General features: G+C 40.2%; 1 protein-coding gene across 4 annotated transcripts in view; it reads right to left on the reverse strand.

The window, feature by feature from the left end:
• LOC125466287 (phosphatidylinositol 5-phosphate 4-kinase type-2 beta) overlaps nucleotides 1–17,189 on the reverse strand; it is a 111,792-nt gene that overhangs the window by 49,898 nt on the left and 44,705 nt on the right. For 2 of the 4 annotated variants that reach the window (XM_048560595.2, XM_048560593.2), the window contains exon 4: nucleotides 13,066–13,134. The exons of the other annotated variants lie outside the window; for them this stretch is intronic. In XM_048560595.2, the coding sequence (XP_048416552.1) occupies nucleotides 13,066–13,134 (69 nt within the window). The remainder of the gene's footprint in view (nucleotides 1–13,065; nucleotides 13,135–17,189) is intronic. 4 annotated transcript variants of the gene reach the window in all.

Consider the following 17,189-nt stretch of genomic DNA (forward strand, 5'->3'; position numbering starts at 1 on the left):
GAATTCACTGGTTTTAAATTGTGGAACTCCCTCCCTAATAGCAATGTGTATCTATCTTCAATCAAACGGACTGCAGTAATTTCCCACCACCTTATTGAGAGTAATAAGGAATAGACAATAAATGCTGCCCCAGCTAGCGATGCCCATATCCCCTGAAGGAATTTTAAAAGTGAAGCTAAGACATCATGTAAAAGCAGTTGAAAACTAAAATACAAAATATTTAATCTCACCATTTAACCAGCTCATTTTCAAATGTCATACTTCATGGATTCAAATCCACACTGACAAACCTTTCTTCCCACTATCCAGGATCTGTAGCACAATGTCTTTTCTCAGAAAGCTGCATATTGTACAGCAATGCTCAACAACATTACAATCTAATGCATTTCACCTTTTATGACCATGATGGATAAAAGCATTAAATGCAAAGACCTACTCTGAAAGGTAGCTTTCATAAGCCTTTAAGAATCCATCTTACAAAACATGTTTTATTTAAATATTTTAATGATTCTCCACTGGACCCTTGGGGACAAAGTAGGGTCTTTCAGCTTTTAAAAAGACAGCCTCTCCTTTCAACACAAGACCTGCAACAAATAAACCCTTTCTCTGAAAGCATCTGAAGATGTGTGGCACAAAGAATTTCAAACCTGAAAAATCAAAAAAAAAATTGTCAATTCATCCTGGTTTTGAACTGTATTAAAATTACCACCTTTTTTTAAAATTATCGTCCACAGTCTCAGAGGGATTTATAATGGAGTAATAAAATTCTTTGTTTTTTTTAAACCAGCTATAAATTTTCAATGTTTTAATTTCGCTGATGGCGGCATTTCGCTCTCAAAGCAAACAGACAAGCAAAGCTCTTGCAGTAAGTTTATGAAGTAGCCCTGAGGCACAGCGCAACCCCTGAGAGCTGTATAAGTGCCATTTTGCACTGTTCCATAGTCCTTTTGGTGTCAAACTCAAGTGGAACTGACTGGCCTCCTCAGACAACATGGTGGGGGGGGGTGGATGGAAGGAGGAATTTGTGTGTTCCTTGCATTTAGTATATCCCAGAACCAAATTGAGACAGAAATCTACACACAAGTTACATGCATTTCAAGTTAGCAAGACAATTTGAATGTGTCTTATATTATAATGTGGACTGATCCACCAGTTTATGGACAAAGGAGGAGTCTAATGGAAAGAAAGAACTTGCTTTTGGAAAGCACGTTTCATGATTTCTGGGTATCCTACTGTCAATATGTAGTAACTAATTTGCACATAAACAGTCTCATGAAAAATAAACGACCAAACGATCTGTGAATTTCTTTCTCTAATTTTGTATCAGGGAGAACACTGATCTGGATACCTAGGGAATTCCCAATTTTTTTTCCCAAACTGTGCCACAGGTCTGTTTATAATAACTTAGGCAGAAGGAGCCTTTAATATAACATCTTCCCAAAGATAATATTCCAAGAATGCAGCAGTTCTTCAGTACTGCACTGTCCATTACCAAGATAACAATGTTCAGGGAACAAAACAGTCGGGGCTCACAATTTCTTCTTGATGAATCACACACAATCAATTCTTGTCAGATCCAGTTCTTTTTACCCCTACCCATCTTCAGCTCTAAACTTACACCAACAGGCAACGTGGATCATTTTTACAACAATGAGGGTCTCAGGTTTTATCCCTGGGCTCCACAAGAAGGGACTTGTGTATTCAGTTTTCCTCACCTTTCACAACAGAGAGCGCAAGCACAAAGGCAGAAAGACAGACACAGAGAGAGTGACAGAATGGACGAAATGAGAAACTAAGAAGCACAGAGAGAGACACAGAGAGACACAGAGAGACACAGAGAGACACAGAGAGACACAGAGAGACACAGAGAGACACAGAGAGACACAGAGAGACACAGAGAGACACAGAGAGACACAGAGAGACACAGAGAGACACAGAGAGACACAGAGAGACACTCATATGAAGGTAGAAAATAAACAAGCTGGAGGGTGTTGTGGTAGAAAAGGCGTAAGGAAGTCAGTTACAAGAGAGATTTTCTGGTAGGTTTTGTGATCAATACCCACATAGAAAAAGCTTGTACTGAAAACAGCAGGTACACTCTAGTTTCTAACCAGTGGATCTCAAATTATTGCATCAGTTATTCTGACTGAAGCCCTAGTTTATAAAAAACTAAATTAATTGTGAAAGAAAGATGTGAAATGGTAGAACCATCAGCAAACAACCATTATGTTCAAATTTTACATCTAGGAGGTTTGCAAAATTGCAATACATTATATTCTTGGCAGCAAGTTGAAAGTGAGTTACCCCCATTAATCCTTCAGGGAGAAAATGACAAGCATGCTGGGCAATGAGAATCTACAGTATGTGAGAAAGAAAGATGAAGAAAAGGCCACTGTTTCCTCATTAGCTACCCCATGTCAACTGTCATCAATCATTAGAGTTTAAAAAGGGACATAAAATGATCGGGGTTATTAGTTGAAAAGACAGCAGAAACCCATAAAGTTTTCTTGGGGTCTAGGGCCCAGTAAACTTCTCAACAAAAGGGTAAGGGTGTACTGGTTTGTAACAGGAAAGGCATTTATAACCTCTAGTGCGATGCAATATTTGTACAAGTAGATCAGACAGCACAACATGCAGAAAATCTTTCAACGGTCTGTCAAAAATAAACAGGTGTATCTTTGTTAAGTTAGATTATACGCACCATAATTTACTGTCCACTGATAGGTGTTTACTCATGCTTCTTGATAGTCCAGTTCTGTTCTCGACTTCTTCCCTTCCCAAACAAAGCAGGTATTCAACTCTGACATTCCCCCAGGTGGACCCCCACCTCTCAAATCTTGACACCCAAGACCTCATGTGCACAGACCCCTAAATGTTCGTATGCTCATTTACAAAAGAGATTAATGGACAGTAATCAGAAATGGGAGCTTTGGCTGACCTTTACCCTGTCCCTAGTTCTGACCAAAATGTAACACACCCCTAATGCTACATGTTACGCACCTTCACAGATTGAGTCAACTTGATCTTCTACTCTGTACTGCTCAGTCTGACACCAGACAGCACAACTCACCAATCTGGTCAACAAGGAACCACATGAGGTTTAAAAGAAAATGGTCATGCGGCTTGATGGCAATTTATAACAGCTCAAACAAATCCAACATTAAGCCTTGCTGATTTAACTTACTAAATTAGTACGCATAAAACCAGATATTTTGAAGATTTGGCAGCATTTTGTCATTACATAAACTAATTCAAGAAAACAAAGTGCAATTAAAGTTTCAATCCAGAACAATGATTGCACTGGAAAACTTTTAACTCATTTGTAAATGTTGTGATAAATGAAGCTAATCTGAACTATAGTGTATTGTGGTTATTGCAGCAGCTGAATATCTTGGCAACTGTTACACAGCTGGGAGATCAAAGCTGTTGTGAGAACACATCTGTGCAGGGGCAGAACCAAAAACTACAAGAAATCAGGCAAGTCTTTCTTTCTAACCACAGTGAAGTCTGTGTGCAGAGGAGAGCTTTGGTAAAACACAACGTAGCAGTAAATTACTGCAGATGCTGGAATCCACACTGTAAACAAAAATTGCTGGAGATCACAGCAGGTCAGGCAGATCCATGGAGAAAGCAAGCTAATGTTTCGAGTTTATGCTTCCTCTTCACGAATGCTGCCTGACCTGTTGTGATCGCCTGCATTTTTTTGTTTTCAGAGCTTTGGTAAAATTCACCACAGAGAAAAGTAGGGTAGAAGTACGAACAATCTGCATTGATGGCAACACTACTTTAGAAATTTGTGTTTTTTTATATTTCCCTATTCTGAAGAGATCTGACCAGCAATCATATTAATGAATGCTCTTCTGCAGGCTGTCACAGTTCTGGGTGGCTGAGATGTGCACATATTCCACTTACTACCATTAGCATCCCTCACCTTGACAGACAAAAAAGTGAACGAAACATAGAAGATAGGCTGAAATCTAGTTAGAGACCCTCCTTCAGAAACTGACATAAGATATTTTATCTAAAAGGCTGCTGTGTTCATTCAGCTCTACACCTTGTTATCTAAAACACAAACTTTTCTTCAGTGTTAAATGCTAATGAACTCACAATGACTTTCCAGTAGTTTCAATTTTGATTTTATAGTGTTTGCAAACTTTGGCTTTCGGCTCTAAAGATTTTTATCAATACCTAATATGTGAATAATTTATGAACTCTGGCATTACGAGGATAACCAAGTCAACGGATCTAACGTTCATTACTGTTAAAGATCGGAAATCAAATTACACAATCAAGAAATTAAATACTGTTGGAATCTTAAGACATGGCACTGAGCCTGAAAAGGTCCCGATGTGAACAATTTGTTAAATGTATTCAAGGATGCTTACTAGCCATTGAGCCACAAGCCTCTCCCAAGACCCTACCTCACCTTCTCACCTCTGCCCCTCCCACTTCAACTCCATCCTATTCCTCTGTTTCCCAGCTCTCTCCTCTGGATCTCCAGACCCATGCCAGTCAGTTTTGCTCCCATTCAGATTCTTTCTGCCTCAACTTAGGCCTGCATCTCTCATCCTTCTGGTCTTACTGTCCCAGTCCATAGCAGCCTTCATAGCATCACTCAACAGTTTTGGAGGCCCAGACTTAGAAAGGAAAGACTGGCCTTGAAGAAATACAACACAAATTTAATGGCATGATGCCAATAAATTAAAAGGTTTAATTAAGAGGGCACATTGATTAAGTTGGCTTGTATTTACTTGAGGTCTGATAGTTCAGGTGTGTAAATGAAAAAGGATATAGAGGAATCACTTTCTCTGGTGGGAGAATATAGAACAAGGAGGTGCAATTTTAGAATTAGACAGATCACTTACAAGTGGAATTAAATAATGGTCAGTGTAATTTAAACACACATTCCTAAAAGGTCTTCATTGCTGGGTTCATTTAAGTTTAAAGACGGAGATGAATGGAGTTTTATCATTAGGAATTGCAAGCAAAATGAGGCAAGATGGATAACTAAAGTAAACAAACCATAACGTTCGTGAATGACAGAACAAGCTTGATGGGCTGAACGACTCACGTCTGTCTCTATGTTCCAAAGGAAAATTGGACTCCACATGAAGTAAAGGGACAGGAAAGGGAACGGACGCTGATAGAAGGTGGAATTACAGAAGATACTTCCAGTGAAAGCTGGGGAGGGAAAGCGCAGAACAAGATTGAAAAGAGGGAAGGAGTTCAATAAAAAGGGCTAAGGGTGGCAAATGATATCTGTAGATCCTGGTCAAATCATTACACGCCACCTGTAACTCAGTAGAAAGGATGAAAAGAGAGAAGCAACCGGAGAGGGAGGCACATGGAGGAAAAGACGGAGAAGAGAGACATGAATTAAAAGAGATGAAAGGAAGACGGCACATAAGAAGTGTATGGAAAAGGAGTGAAATTTAAATACAAAGCAAAAAATGGGCAGTTGAGGAACACACCATATGAATCAATTTACTGCATACAACATTATGGAGACAAACGCTAAGCTACAGCAAGTATTTACATGTGGAATCCATTCTCGATCATACTTATCTACCAACACTGAATTTTCCTAAGGATGATTTGATTCAAATCTCATGTCCATGTGAACTATTAGATGTTCTTCTGTTCATTACATTCACCCCAACTGGTCCCTGCACCATTTGATCAATTTCAGCCATGATTTTCCTAATCCCAAGCTCCTCTACAAGTCAACAATCAATAGAAGGACAAGGGTAGTAGATGCTTAGAAACACCACCAGCTGCCAGTTCACCTCCAAGCTCCTCACCATCCTGACTTGGAAATATATCATTCTTGCAGTGTCGCTATGTCAAAACCCTGAAATCCCTCACTAACAGCATTGTGACTGCCCCTACACACCAAGGGTTGCAACGGTTCAAGTTAATCATTACTTCAAGAGCAACTAGGAACGAGCAAAAGAAAATGCTGGCCCAGTCAATGATCCCCACATCCAATGAATGCATTTTAAAAAAGGCTCGATTTCCAACTCGGTCTTTCGTTCCCAACTTACTACTCCAAAATGACCCGTCAGTTTTGTGCCAGATGCTGGCAGTTTTTTCTTCAGACTTTTATATTCCTTTGATATTGGATGGCAAGCTCCCAGCAGTTTTCAAAGCTATCAAAAGCTTCTTTCTGGCCTCAGCAGGCTTCTGACCATATCCCCATCTGAGAGATGGGAACAGAGTTTCCTACTGTCAGCTGCAAAGGTTTTCATAAAGTACAACCCCTTTTGCTTTCAAGCCCTGCTGGCACAGCTGTTTTGCATAAATCTGTTCCTGCCATGCTTTTCAAGTGCCGCATTGAGACATTACCCCCTCACTCCATGTCTCTCTGGCAGTAATACTGTTTTCCCAGTCCGATTGCTCCCACTTCTATTTTAGAAAAACTGCAGGTGTGAATTTCAAAGCATTTTACCTGTTAAACTTTGAACTTTCCACAGTGCACCCTCCTTTACCAAAAAAATGTGCTTTGCTTGTCCAAATAAATTTTGGGAAGACTGAAGCCATTGTTTTCAGTTCCTGCTCTAAGCTCCATTCCTTATCCACCAATGCCAGACCTCCCCATGTAAACTGAGTGAAATTAAATTGATTTGCTCACAACCTTAGCAGTCTGGGACTACTTTCAGCAGCGGTTTTCATTGGCTTCAGTCTGGGTCTCCTTGAGGCAGCTTTGGTGTCAATCTGTGACTCTATCAGGCTTTCCTTCTGCATCGTGGGAGTCCAGCCTGGGACTCCAGTGGGGGAGACAGGCACAGAGGCCATAGCTGTGAAATGGACTAATTTCTCTTCTCTTTTCTTATACAATCATGGAAGGACTGTTAGTCTGAACTTGTTATGTATTTTTCTGATTTATTACTGTGATTTTGAAGGACTGTAATGCTGGACTTTTTTTTTAAAATCGTTTTTTCCTAAGAAGTAAACTCAAAAAATCTGTACCTAAGCACCTATGTATGTAAAATAGCACTCTAAGTCATGACTTATAAACTTTTCATTGTACTCATCTAGTACATGTGACAGTAAAGCTAATTCAATTCAAATTTGACCCTGTTATAACTTCCTGCCTCATAACTGTGCCATCATGAAGATCACCCACTTCCACCACCATAATGTCATTCACTTTACCCATGTGACAGCTCATCTGTTGCTGAAATCTTTGTTTTTGCTCTTCACTTTATCCATGTATGGCTGTGCCAACACATGCTTGGCAGGCTACCCACATTCCAGGCATTATAAACAAGAGATCAGTTAAAACAGTCCCGAGTCCTAACCTGCAGAAAATGACAGATCAGTTTAATAAACTATCCTCCTTAGTGGAGGAGACAATTACTACAGGGCACAGATTTAACATAACTGTTGTAATGGTTCCCACTTCTACCACCCTTTCTGGCAGAAGGTTTACAGGAGATTTAAGTAAAACATTTTCACAACTCACCACCTGAAAAGGCAATAGTGGGAACCATTACAATATTTAAGATATATTCAGCTTATCACTTGCAATGCCCTTGCACACAAGGCTATGGGCCAAGAGAAATCAGATTAGAGTGGAACCGTGCTTGATGACTGGCACGTTCTTGATGGGCAGAAGGGCTTCTATCCATGCTTTAATGACTGTGTTTCGGTCTCTCCATACAGGTCTCTATTTTCTGATCATCCTTGCGCTCACTAACTTAGTGACTTCTGGTTAAGCCAAATCTTGATTTTATAATAGGAACACAGGAGCTGGAGTAAGCCATCTTTGAACGTGCTGTATCGTTCTAGATTACAGCTGATCATTCATCTCAGTGGCATAATTCCATATCCCTCAATGTCTTTAGCAACTAGGAATCTACCAATCTCTGCTGTGAACTTAGTCAATGGTTAGACTTACACAGATTTCTGCAGGAGAAAGTTCCAAAAAATTCACCACTGAAATGAAGAGGTTTCTCTTCTCCCCAGTCCACAATGCTTGCCTTTTATTCAAAGACTATTTCCTGGTTCTATTCACAACTGCCGGAGGAAAACTGTCTTCCTGCATCTGCTTAGGCATTTTCTACGTTTCTAAGAGATCACCGCTCATCCGTCTAAGCTCCTGAGACTGGTGTGTTCAATCTCCAAAATCTCTCCTCATTCACTCAACCTTGATTTCAAATACCTCCACTGCCTTGCTCCTCTCTATCGCTATACCTTCCCTAGTCTCCAAGGTATCTGCACTCCTCCAACTCTGACCTCTCGAGTACCATTAACAGGAAAAGACAGGATAGATAAACTATTTACACTGGCTGAGGATCCTATAACTACAGGCATAGTCTGCAAATTAGGGCCAGACTGTTCAGGACAGATGTTAGATAGCATTTCTACACACAAAGGGGGTGATGTTTGGAATTCTCTTCCACAGATGGCAGTGGAAGCTGAATTAGTTGTTAATTTTAAATCCAAGATCATTTTTTGTTAAGCAAAAGGTATGCAGGAACATGCACCAAAGGTAGGTTTATGGAATTAAACCATATATTAGGCCATGGTCTCATCGAATAGTAGAATAGGGTTGAGGGGCTAAATGGCCTACTCAAGTTCCTACACCCAATTACAAATGCTTTTGGAATATTGTGAGCAGTTTTGACCTTCATATCAAGGAAAGATGTGCTGACGCTGGAGGAGATCCACAAGAGGAGGTTTACAAGAATGGTCCTGGGGATGAGGGTCTTGTTGCATGAAGAGTGGTTGAGGACAGTTGGTCTGTACTTGGAGTTTAGGAGGCTACGGGAGGAATCTTACAGAATACTGAAAGGCCTGGATAGAGTGTATGTGGAGAAGATGTTTCCACTGATAGGAAAGACTAGGGCCAAAGGGCACAGCCTCAGAGTGAAGAGATGTTTTAGAACTAAGAGGAGGAGGAATTTCTTCAGCCAGAGTGGTGAATCTGTTGCTGCAGAAGGCTGCGGAAGACACATCATTGAGTGTATTTAAGAGATGGTTGGAATTTTGATTAGTGAGGGAATCAAGTGTTATGAGGAGAATGGAGTTGAGAAAACATATGCACCATGACTGAACAGAGCAGGTTCTACAGGTCAAATGGCCTAATGCTGCTCCTATAGTTAAGGCTTTTACTACTGGTGGCTTGATCTTCAGTTGCCTAGGTCCCAACCTAGAGAATACAGTCTGCAAGCCTTTGTGCTTTTCTATCTACTTTCCTCCTTTGAGACATTCCTTAAAATAAGCTCTTTGTCCAAGCTTTTAGGTACCTGGCCTAATATCTTCGATGGCATGGTGGCATTTTGTGTTTTGAAACATTCTTATGAAATCCTTCAGGATGTTTCATTACATTTATCTAGCAACTTTCATGTGAAGTGCTGTTTTCTAAGCCAGTCTATACATAAGAATCCTGTTACCACTGTTGTTTCAAAAGATCTGATTTCCCACCTGATTCGAGATCATCACCTTTCCCCATGTTCCTTCTAAAATATCAACTCCAAGGAACTGAAGGGACCAGCATTGGGCTGTCAACTCAGGTTTGGGGTGGGGGGTGGGAGACAGAGAGGAGGCGGGCCATAGAGGGCGAGGGCGCACGAGCTCGAGCAGAGAAAAAATAGTGATTGAAACAGAAGCAAAAAGTAAAAAAAAAGAGTGAGAAATAATTTAAATAGGGAGCGAGAACCAGCAGAGGAGAATGACATAAGAAGAATGTAATTGCTTACTAATGATAAACAAAAATAGTGAAGGAAGCAAGAGGAAAGGAAACCCACAAAATTGAAACAGCAGAATGAGAGAAACATTGCGATAAAAAAGAGAGGTAAAAGAAGAGAGGTTATTATTTTGTAGACTGGACATTGTCAATATCGCCAGCTTGATAGTGTAACAGGCTCCTCCTTTGCAGGTGATGGAGAGTCCAAAACAAGGCTGAGGACCCTATAAATCAGATAGTTCCATTCAGATCTGCTGCCAAGAATGGCCTGAACTAACCCTTTAATAAAGGTTTGTGATCAAGGTACAGAATCCCAGAGTCCCTAAACCATTGTTACAATGTGCGAAAATAAGGAACAGTATTTACATTTTGTTTCAAGGTCCACTTTCACCATCACTCCGAATGACCTTACTAATCACATCTTGCGTCCTTAAAAGGGATGCAGATTCGCCTCATATTACATGATAATGTTTTGCAGCAAGTTGAATTTAGCAAGTTATGTTAACCTTATACAGAGCACTGGTGCAGCATCAACTAGAGTATTTTGTCTGGTTCTGGGCACCAAAGATATGAAACAATTAGAGAGCATGCAAAAAAAAAAGATTTGAGAGAATCAAATTCTTCATTCCTGGAGCCAGTTCCGTAGTTAGGCTGGAGAAATTAAGAGAAAGTTGAAAGGGGATTAGATACAGGTATTCAAAATCATTAAGGATTTGGATTGAGTTGACAGGTAAAAATATTTCCATTGGTGGAATCAAGAACCAGAGGGCACAGAGTTAAAAGTAATTGGAAAAGGGAGTGCCACTATAAGAGTAAACATTCTCACAGTTAGGATCTGGCACGTGAGGCTTGACAGCATGACTGAATCTGAATTTATCAAGACTTTCCAAGAGATAGTGGATCATTATCTGAAAAGAAAGAGAATGTAGAGATGTGGAGAATGGTGCTACGTGAAATATTCCTTCAGACATGACAGGCTAAGAGGTTTGTTTCCACTCTTGTAACCATTCTGTGATTCTGTGCAATGCAGTATTTATTCTTCACAATAATTTGCACAAACAGAAATGAGATAAATGACCAGCTCATCTACGCTTGGTGGCTCTTATCGGGGAGCAATGTTGGCTGGGATACTGAACTGGTAAGAAAAAAAGTCCTTTGACATCAGTTTAATGTATCTTTTCAAGGACAACTATACCAACAATGCACCTTAATCATTCAGTCACAGGCTGAATTGTCAATATTTGCTGAAGCTCTAGGATGGGGCTTGAAGCCATTTGACGCATGCCTACTGTCAAACAAGCCAAGCTGATGCTCGGCTAAGGACAGATGTCATATTTTTCTTTACGTGCATGGCTTTCCAAAAATCAGTCAAAGTTCAGAAAAGTGCCACAGCAATAGGAAGCTAATGCAGATCAACTACTACTCAGTGTGGTGGTACATATTTACTTTGTCAGACATCGCCCCTACTTGAAAAGACTGGATATCCATCTTTATGCTCACTGGCCTACATGAGCTTCTGGTTCAGTAATGACTCAGTTTTAAAATCCCAACACTTATTTTCAAATACTTACACTTCTCCAGCCCTACACTCCCTTAAGACAAATCAAATCCTCCAACCGTGGTTCAAACTGTATCCCTCATTTTAAATCATCCAACAGTGTCAGCCTTGCTTTCGGCCCTAATCTCAGGAATTCCCTTCCTAATTTCTTCTTTTGTCTCTCCAATTCACCATTTAAAGCTACCTCTCTGACTGAGTTGTTGGTTACTGGTCATACTATTTTTTTTAAAATGAGGCACAGAATCAAATTTTGTTCAATAACACTCATGTGAAGGGGCTTCGGACATTTTTTTAAACATCAAAAGGGACTATATAAAAGCAGGCTGTTGTTGATGCCCACAAAGTGAAACAATTCAGTGATATCCTAACCACAGAGGCAATCTGTCTCTGATTAAATAAAAATTCAGCAATCCAGGGAGCTGGGAACAGTAACATCAGAGAAGTATGTCATCAGTGTCCAATGGTCTTGAATTAAACAAAATTATGGTAGCCTTAGACTCAGTCTAATTCTTTTAGCATGTACATTAATGCCATGCTACTGGGAATCTCCATTACAGGCCTCATGAACTTTTGTGGCAGGCAAGGAAAATATCATTACGGTTCATTAAAGAGAAACCCTCACACTGTTAACGAAGTAAAGTACTCTCACTCATTTACAGTTTTGCATCTGATTAAAACAAAGTGCTTGGTGTATACAATTAATCATTCCACTTCCCATCTCCACTATTCCTCAACTTGATGAACATGAATTTAACTTATTAGTCTCCTATCTTGCAATGATTTGACTCTAATGTAAAACAATGCTATCACTAGCTTTACATTATTCCAAATGTGCTTTCCTAACATGGTGTAAGCAGAAAGTGACTGGCCACATCCTATAATTCCAGTAGATGCTTTCTGCACTAGACTAATAGATGCAGTTAACACATAATATACATCTACCAGCTGGCAATCTTTTCTAATCAGGACTAAGAATTCAGGCATGAATTTAGCAGATGTACATTGTTTGTCTAGCAGTAGTAAGGATTACTTTGACTTTATTGTAGCGATTGTTAACTCAGAGGATGAGAAGCACCAGAGCCAAACTTGCTTCCTGTCCAAAGGCAGCCCCATTCTTTGCCCAGAACAGTCCTATTCTTTCTCCAGACCTGCTTCACTAAGCCCCCACCCTCTCTGCACAAAGCATCGACTGGATGCTTCTTTCCATGCTTGTTACAGCCAACAGTTATTGGATCATTCTGCTTTTCCTGCTGGCCTGGGGTAGTGGTACAGTGATTGATTGAGCTGCCACAGTGACAGCTCCAATCTTGCTGCTGTTTCCATCGTGCTGAAGTCCAGTCTTTTCGTCTGTGGTGGACAGCCTTATGAAGCAGCAAATAATAACCAAGCAAGTTAAGCACAGTCAATGATTAAAATACACATACACTCTAACCTTCTCTTTGCTGGGAAAACAAAAAGCATGTTATGTTATCTTTGTTAAGAAGTTAAACAAGAAATGTCAACACACATGCACCGTGCAATTATGAGTGTCAGGATCACATGCTCAGAGGTTGTGGCTATTACCCGTTCTTCATGTGCTTGTCAGAAATGCAATTAGCCAAATCTGGATTCTTAACTAGGTATTTGCGGCTAGTACTTAACACATTGCACAAAACCGTTCAAAGTAAACTAACAATTCATTTCAGGTTGTGAAATTGCTGTCTTTTTACAGCATGTTAGTCGCAAACCACACAGCACCTACAGCAGTACATGCAGTGCAGCACAAAGGAAATCGTGGTAAAGCATACAGATGCAAGGTATCATTTTATAATCTGACCTGGCGGACTAAACCCATGTTCATTGTTACTTTATCCAGCTCCTGCGATGGAAGCTTTGACAAAGATCGCTATAAACAATAAGAATTGAAAGAAAATAAACACACACCTATGCCTGGGAGCATCAACTGTTATCAGTAACAAAGTCCCCACTTATGAGGCAACAAACAAAACACAAACATAAGAGAAATCAAAACCACATTGCAATCAATTTGATCCAACACAAGCAACACTCATTTCAACAGCCTTATTGTTCACACCAAGAATATCACAAGTGTCATATGTACTGAAGCTAAATGTTACTGAGACAGCAACCCATACTTCACTTAGAAAAGATCAAAAATTAAACCATAAATTATTATTTCATTCATTTCACTCCTTTCTACAAAACATGTGCATATAGTATAATTCAAAAGACTTCAAAATACAGAGCCGCAGTGATGGGTGGAGTGTCCTACATTTGCTACTCACAGTGGAATGTGGAATGATTTCAATATTCAGAGTCAAAAGAGTCATACAGCACAGAAAAAAACCCTTCAATCCAACAAATCCATGTTGGACCATGTTCCCAAACTAAACTACTCCCACCTGCCTGCATTTGGTACATATCCCTCCAAACCATGTATTTATCCAAGATAATAAAATGTGAGGCTGGATGAACACAGCAGGCCAAGCAGCATCTCAGGAGCACAAAAGCTGACGTTTCGGGCCTAGACCCTTCATCAGAGAGGGGGATGGGGGGAGGGAACTGGAATAAATAGGGAGAGAGGGGGAGGCGGACCGAAGATGGAGAGTAAAGAAGATAGGTGGAGAAGGTGTGGGTGGGGAGGTAGGGAGGGGATAGGTCAGTCCAGGGAAGACGGACAGGTCAAGGAGGTGGGATGAGGTTAGTAGGTAGCTGGGGGTGCGGCTTGGGGTGGGAGGAAGGGATGGGTATTTATTTATGTATTTATCCAAATGTCTTTTAAATGTTGTAACTGTACCCATATCCACCACTTTCTCTGGCAGTTTGCTCAACACACTAACCACTCTCCTTGTAAAGGCTGTCTCTCATTTCCTTTTTAAATCTTTATCCTCTCACCTTTGAAATAACTCTACAGAGGCCAAAACAGGTAGTTCTCCTGTAACGTGATAGTTGTGTTCTTGTGTGACCTCGCACTAAAGAAAATCACAATTATAGGTAAATTGCTATAGAAAATTGCTGTACCTATACAACAGAAAGTTCGCATTATCCAAACAGCATCCACTATTCATTCATCGCATGAGAGCCAATTCATGTTAACAAAACACATGTTATAGCAGAACTATCTGTATCTAGTTATCAAGTGACCATTTATGTACACATGCATAACACTTGACACTACTACAGCTTCCTCAGGGCCAGCTCTCAGAGTGAGCAGAACCTCTGACGCCCCTGTTTATCCCTGTCAGCTAGGGCTCCCTGACTGAGTTCCTTGACTGGGGCTGTTAACCTGGTTCATGTTCTTTGAGATCCACCTGGCTACAATCACTACAATCTTTAAAATATGTCCCTTAGTTTTAAGCTCTCCTACTTTAAAGGAGACGATTTTGATAAAAATCACCTTACGTATATCCCTCACGATTTTATAAATCTCTGAAAGGTCACCCCTCAAGTTCTTAAACACCAGAGAAAGAAGTCCAAGCTTATCCAGCTTATTTTACAACAAACTCCTCATTCTTGGCAAAATCCTGATAAATCTTGTCTGAACCTTGTCTACTTTAATAGTTTTCCTATAGCAGCACTGCATACAATATTCCAGGAGAGGCCTCACCAAAATCCAGTGCGACCTCAACATGACATCCTAACTCCTTTATCCAAAGGTCTGAGCAACGAAGCCAAGTGTGATAAGTGTAACCATAGTCTACCTGCGATGCAACTGTCAAAGTATTATGTTCCTAAACCCCCAAGTCTCTGTTCTACTTCAACCCTTTACTATGAAACTGCACACTCATCAGATCACCTCTCCTCCAAACAGCCATGCATCTGGTACAAAAAGCAGATTAACGTTTGGGCCGGTCTTTTTATGCCAAAACAGAGGAAGACAAGATGCCCAACTGTTATCCTGTCCTTTCTCTATTCAAGCAGTGGCTGATCTCTACTATCAATTCAGGTCCTTAGTATGTGTCATTTTCTTTCTGTAACCACAGCATCAACATCCTACTCACAGCCTTAAGCATTCACTCTCTCTACCATCAATGCACAAGCGGCAGTAGTATTACCATCTACAAGATGCACTTCAGCAAATCACCAAGGTCCCCTTCACAGCGATTTCTAAACTCATGGCCTCCACCATCTAGGAGTACAAGGGCAACGGATACCAAAGAATGCCACTATCTGCAATTTTCCTGCCAAGCCAGACATCCAGACTTGGAAATATACTGCCATTCCCTCAGTGGTGAAAATCCTGGAACTCCCCACATGCAACATTGGAGTCCTTAGAGGGTAACAATGACTCAAGAAGGCAACTCACATGCACGTTTTAAAGGGCAATTAGGTATGTACCATAAATGGTGGACTATCCAGCAATGCCCACACCCTTGAAAGACTATACCCACACTCATATTATACAGGTACTTCCATTAACACTACTCCTATGCCACTACCCCAAATTTAGGAAGTCATCACCTCAGTACATAGTTTTTTTTGCTAATTGTATCATATCTCCTTCCATCAGCTGATAAAACTGCATTTTTTTACCCTTGTAATCTGTACCGCATTCATTTTCTAATTTCCCGTTCTGAGGTTTTGCAACAGACACTGGTGTACATTGTAAACTAATTTCATAAACAGGGGCAAGGCTCTCCACAGAAATGGATAGAGACATTTCTCTAAGGTTAGAGGAACAATACAATAACAAGATAATTGAGAATAAAGAAGTGTATTGCTTATTTTATATCACCAATCCGATGGAAGCTCATTCAGTAGTCAATAATTTTTGAAAAGATTCTGCAATTTTGTTTCACTTATCCTTCCTGGAATTCTAGCCTACATAATGACAACACTTACGGAAGAATCTCCAGAAATCAGTTCAAAGTATCTGTCTCTAGTTTGAACACATGTCCTCTTGCCCAGTTTAACATGAAGCAATGGTGGAGAAAGGCCTTCTCCATTTCAGGAAGTAAGGCTCAAGTTTTGCTTGCCCATTGACAAAAAACATTCTTGTAAAGAATGCTTGCTAAAGAATGCTGCATCTCAGTATCTAACCCTGTGCAAAAGGGGATAAATGTTTCGTTCGCCTAAGGTATAGAAATTTAGCATAAATGCTGACAGTATTTGACAAAATACAGAGATATCTAGTGGCAAAATCTGGTACTGCATCTGCTGCCAAAATTGGACTTAAAGTAAGACAATTATGTCCAAATTAAGCATAAAAAGGCAAATATTATTGCACATGCTGACAATCTGAAACAAAATCAAAGTGATCAAGAGATCAAACAATCAATATCATCCAAATTGAGCGTGTTGCTGGCATTTCCTGTTTTATTCCAAACCTTATCAATAGGTTAGAGAATATTAGTCACTATACGATTGCACACTGCAGAACTGTCATTTGTAGGACACTGAAAATGTGGAATTCTGCGCTTCTAAGCTGTTGCAATTTTCCACCGAGCAAGTGACTTTTATCCGTTTTTTCCAAGAATAAAAAAATCTGGTGGATGATTCTATTTTCTCTCTATTCTGCCAAGAATCCTCAACTCTGTCCTTGGATACGCTTTCCAGATATTGGGTACATTCTGAAACAGTCAAATGCAATGAATTACTCATGTACAAACATTCCGGAAGTGCCGGGCAAACCAGCAAAGTGATAGCCCTGTCGTTGCCTAGATCCATGTTTGTCAGGGCAGCAGAAATCCAGCAGCCATGATCAAGAGCAGAAATTCTTGTTGATTGCCCTGTATTCTATCCAAGAACATGTATAGCAGGCATGGCCAAGTTGAATTACACAGCAAAGAAAGGAGGGTCAAACGTGACATGCATGGTTTAGCTACTAAACAGAGGCATTAAGGAGCAAATGTCCTTTATCACCATTCCATTACTAATAAGCCATTGATTACAATGATCCATGTAAGAATGATTTTAAAAAATACAAACAAACAGACTGTG

Source organism: Stegostoma tigrinum, chromosome 31, assembly GCF_030684315.1.
Source record: "Stegostoma tigrinum isolate sSteTig4 chromosome 31, sSteTig4.hap1, whole genome shotgun sequence".
Classification (NCBI taxonomy): Eukaryota; Metazoa; Chordata; class Chondrichthyes; order Orectolobiformes; family Stegostomatidae; genus Stegostoma; species Stegostoma tigrinum.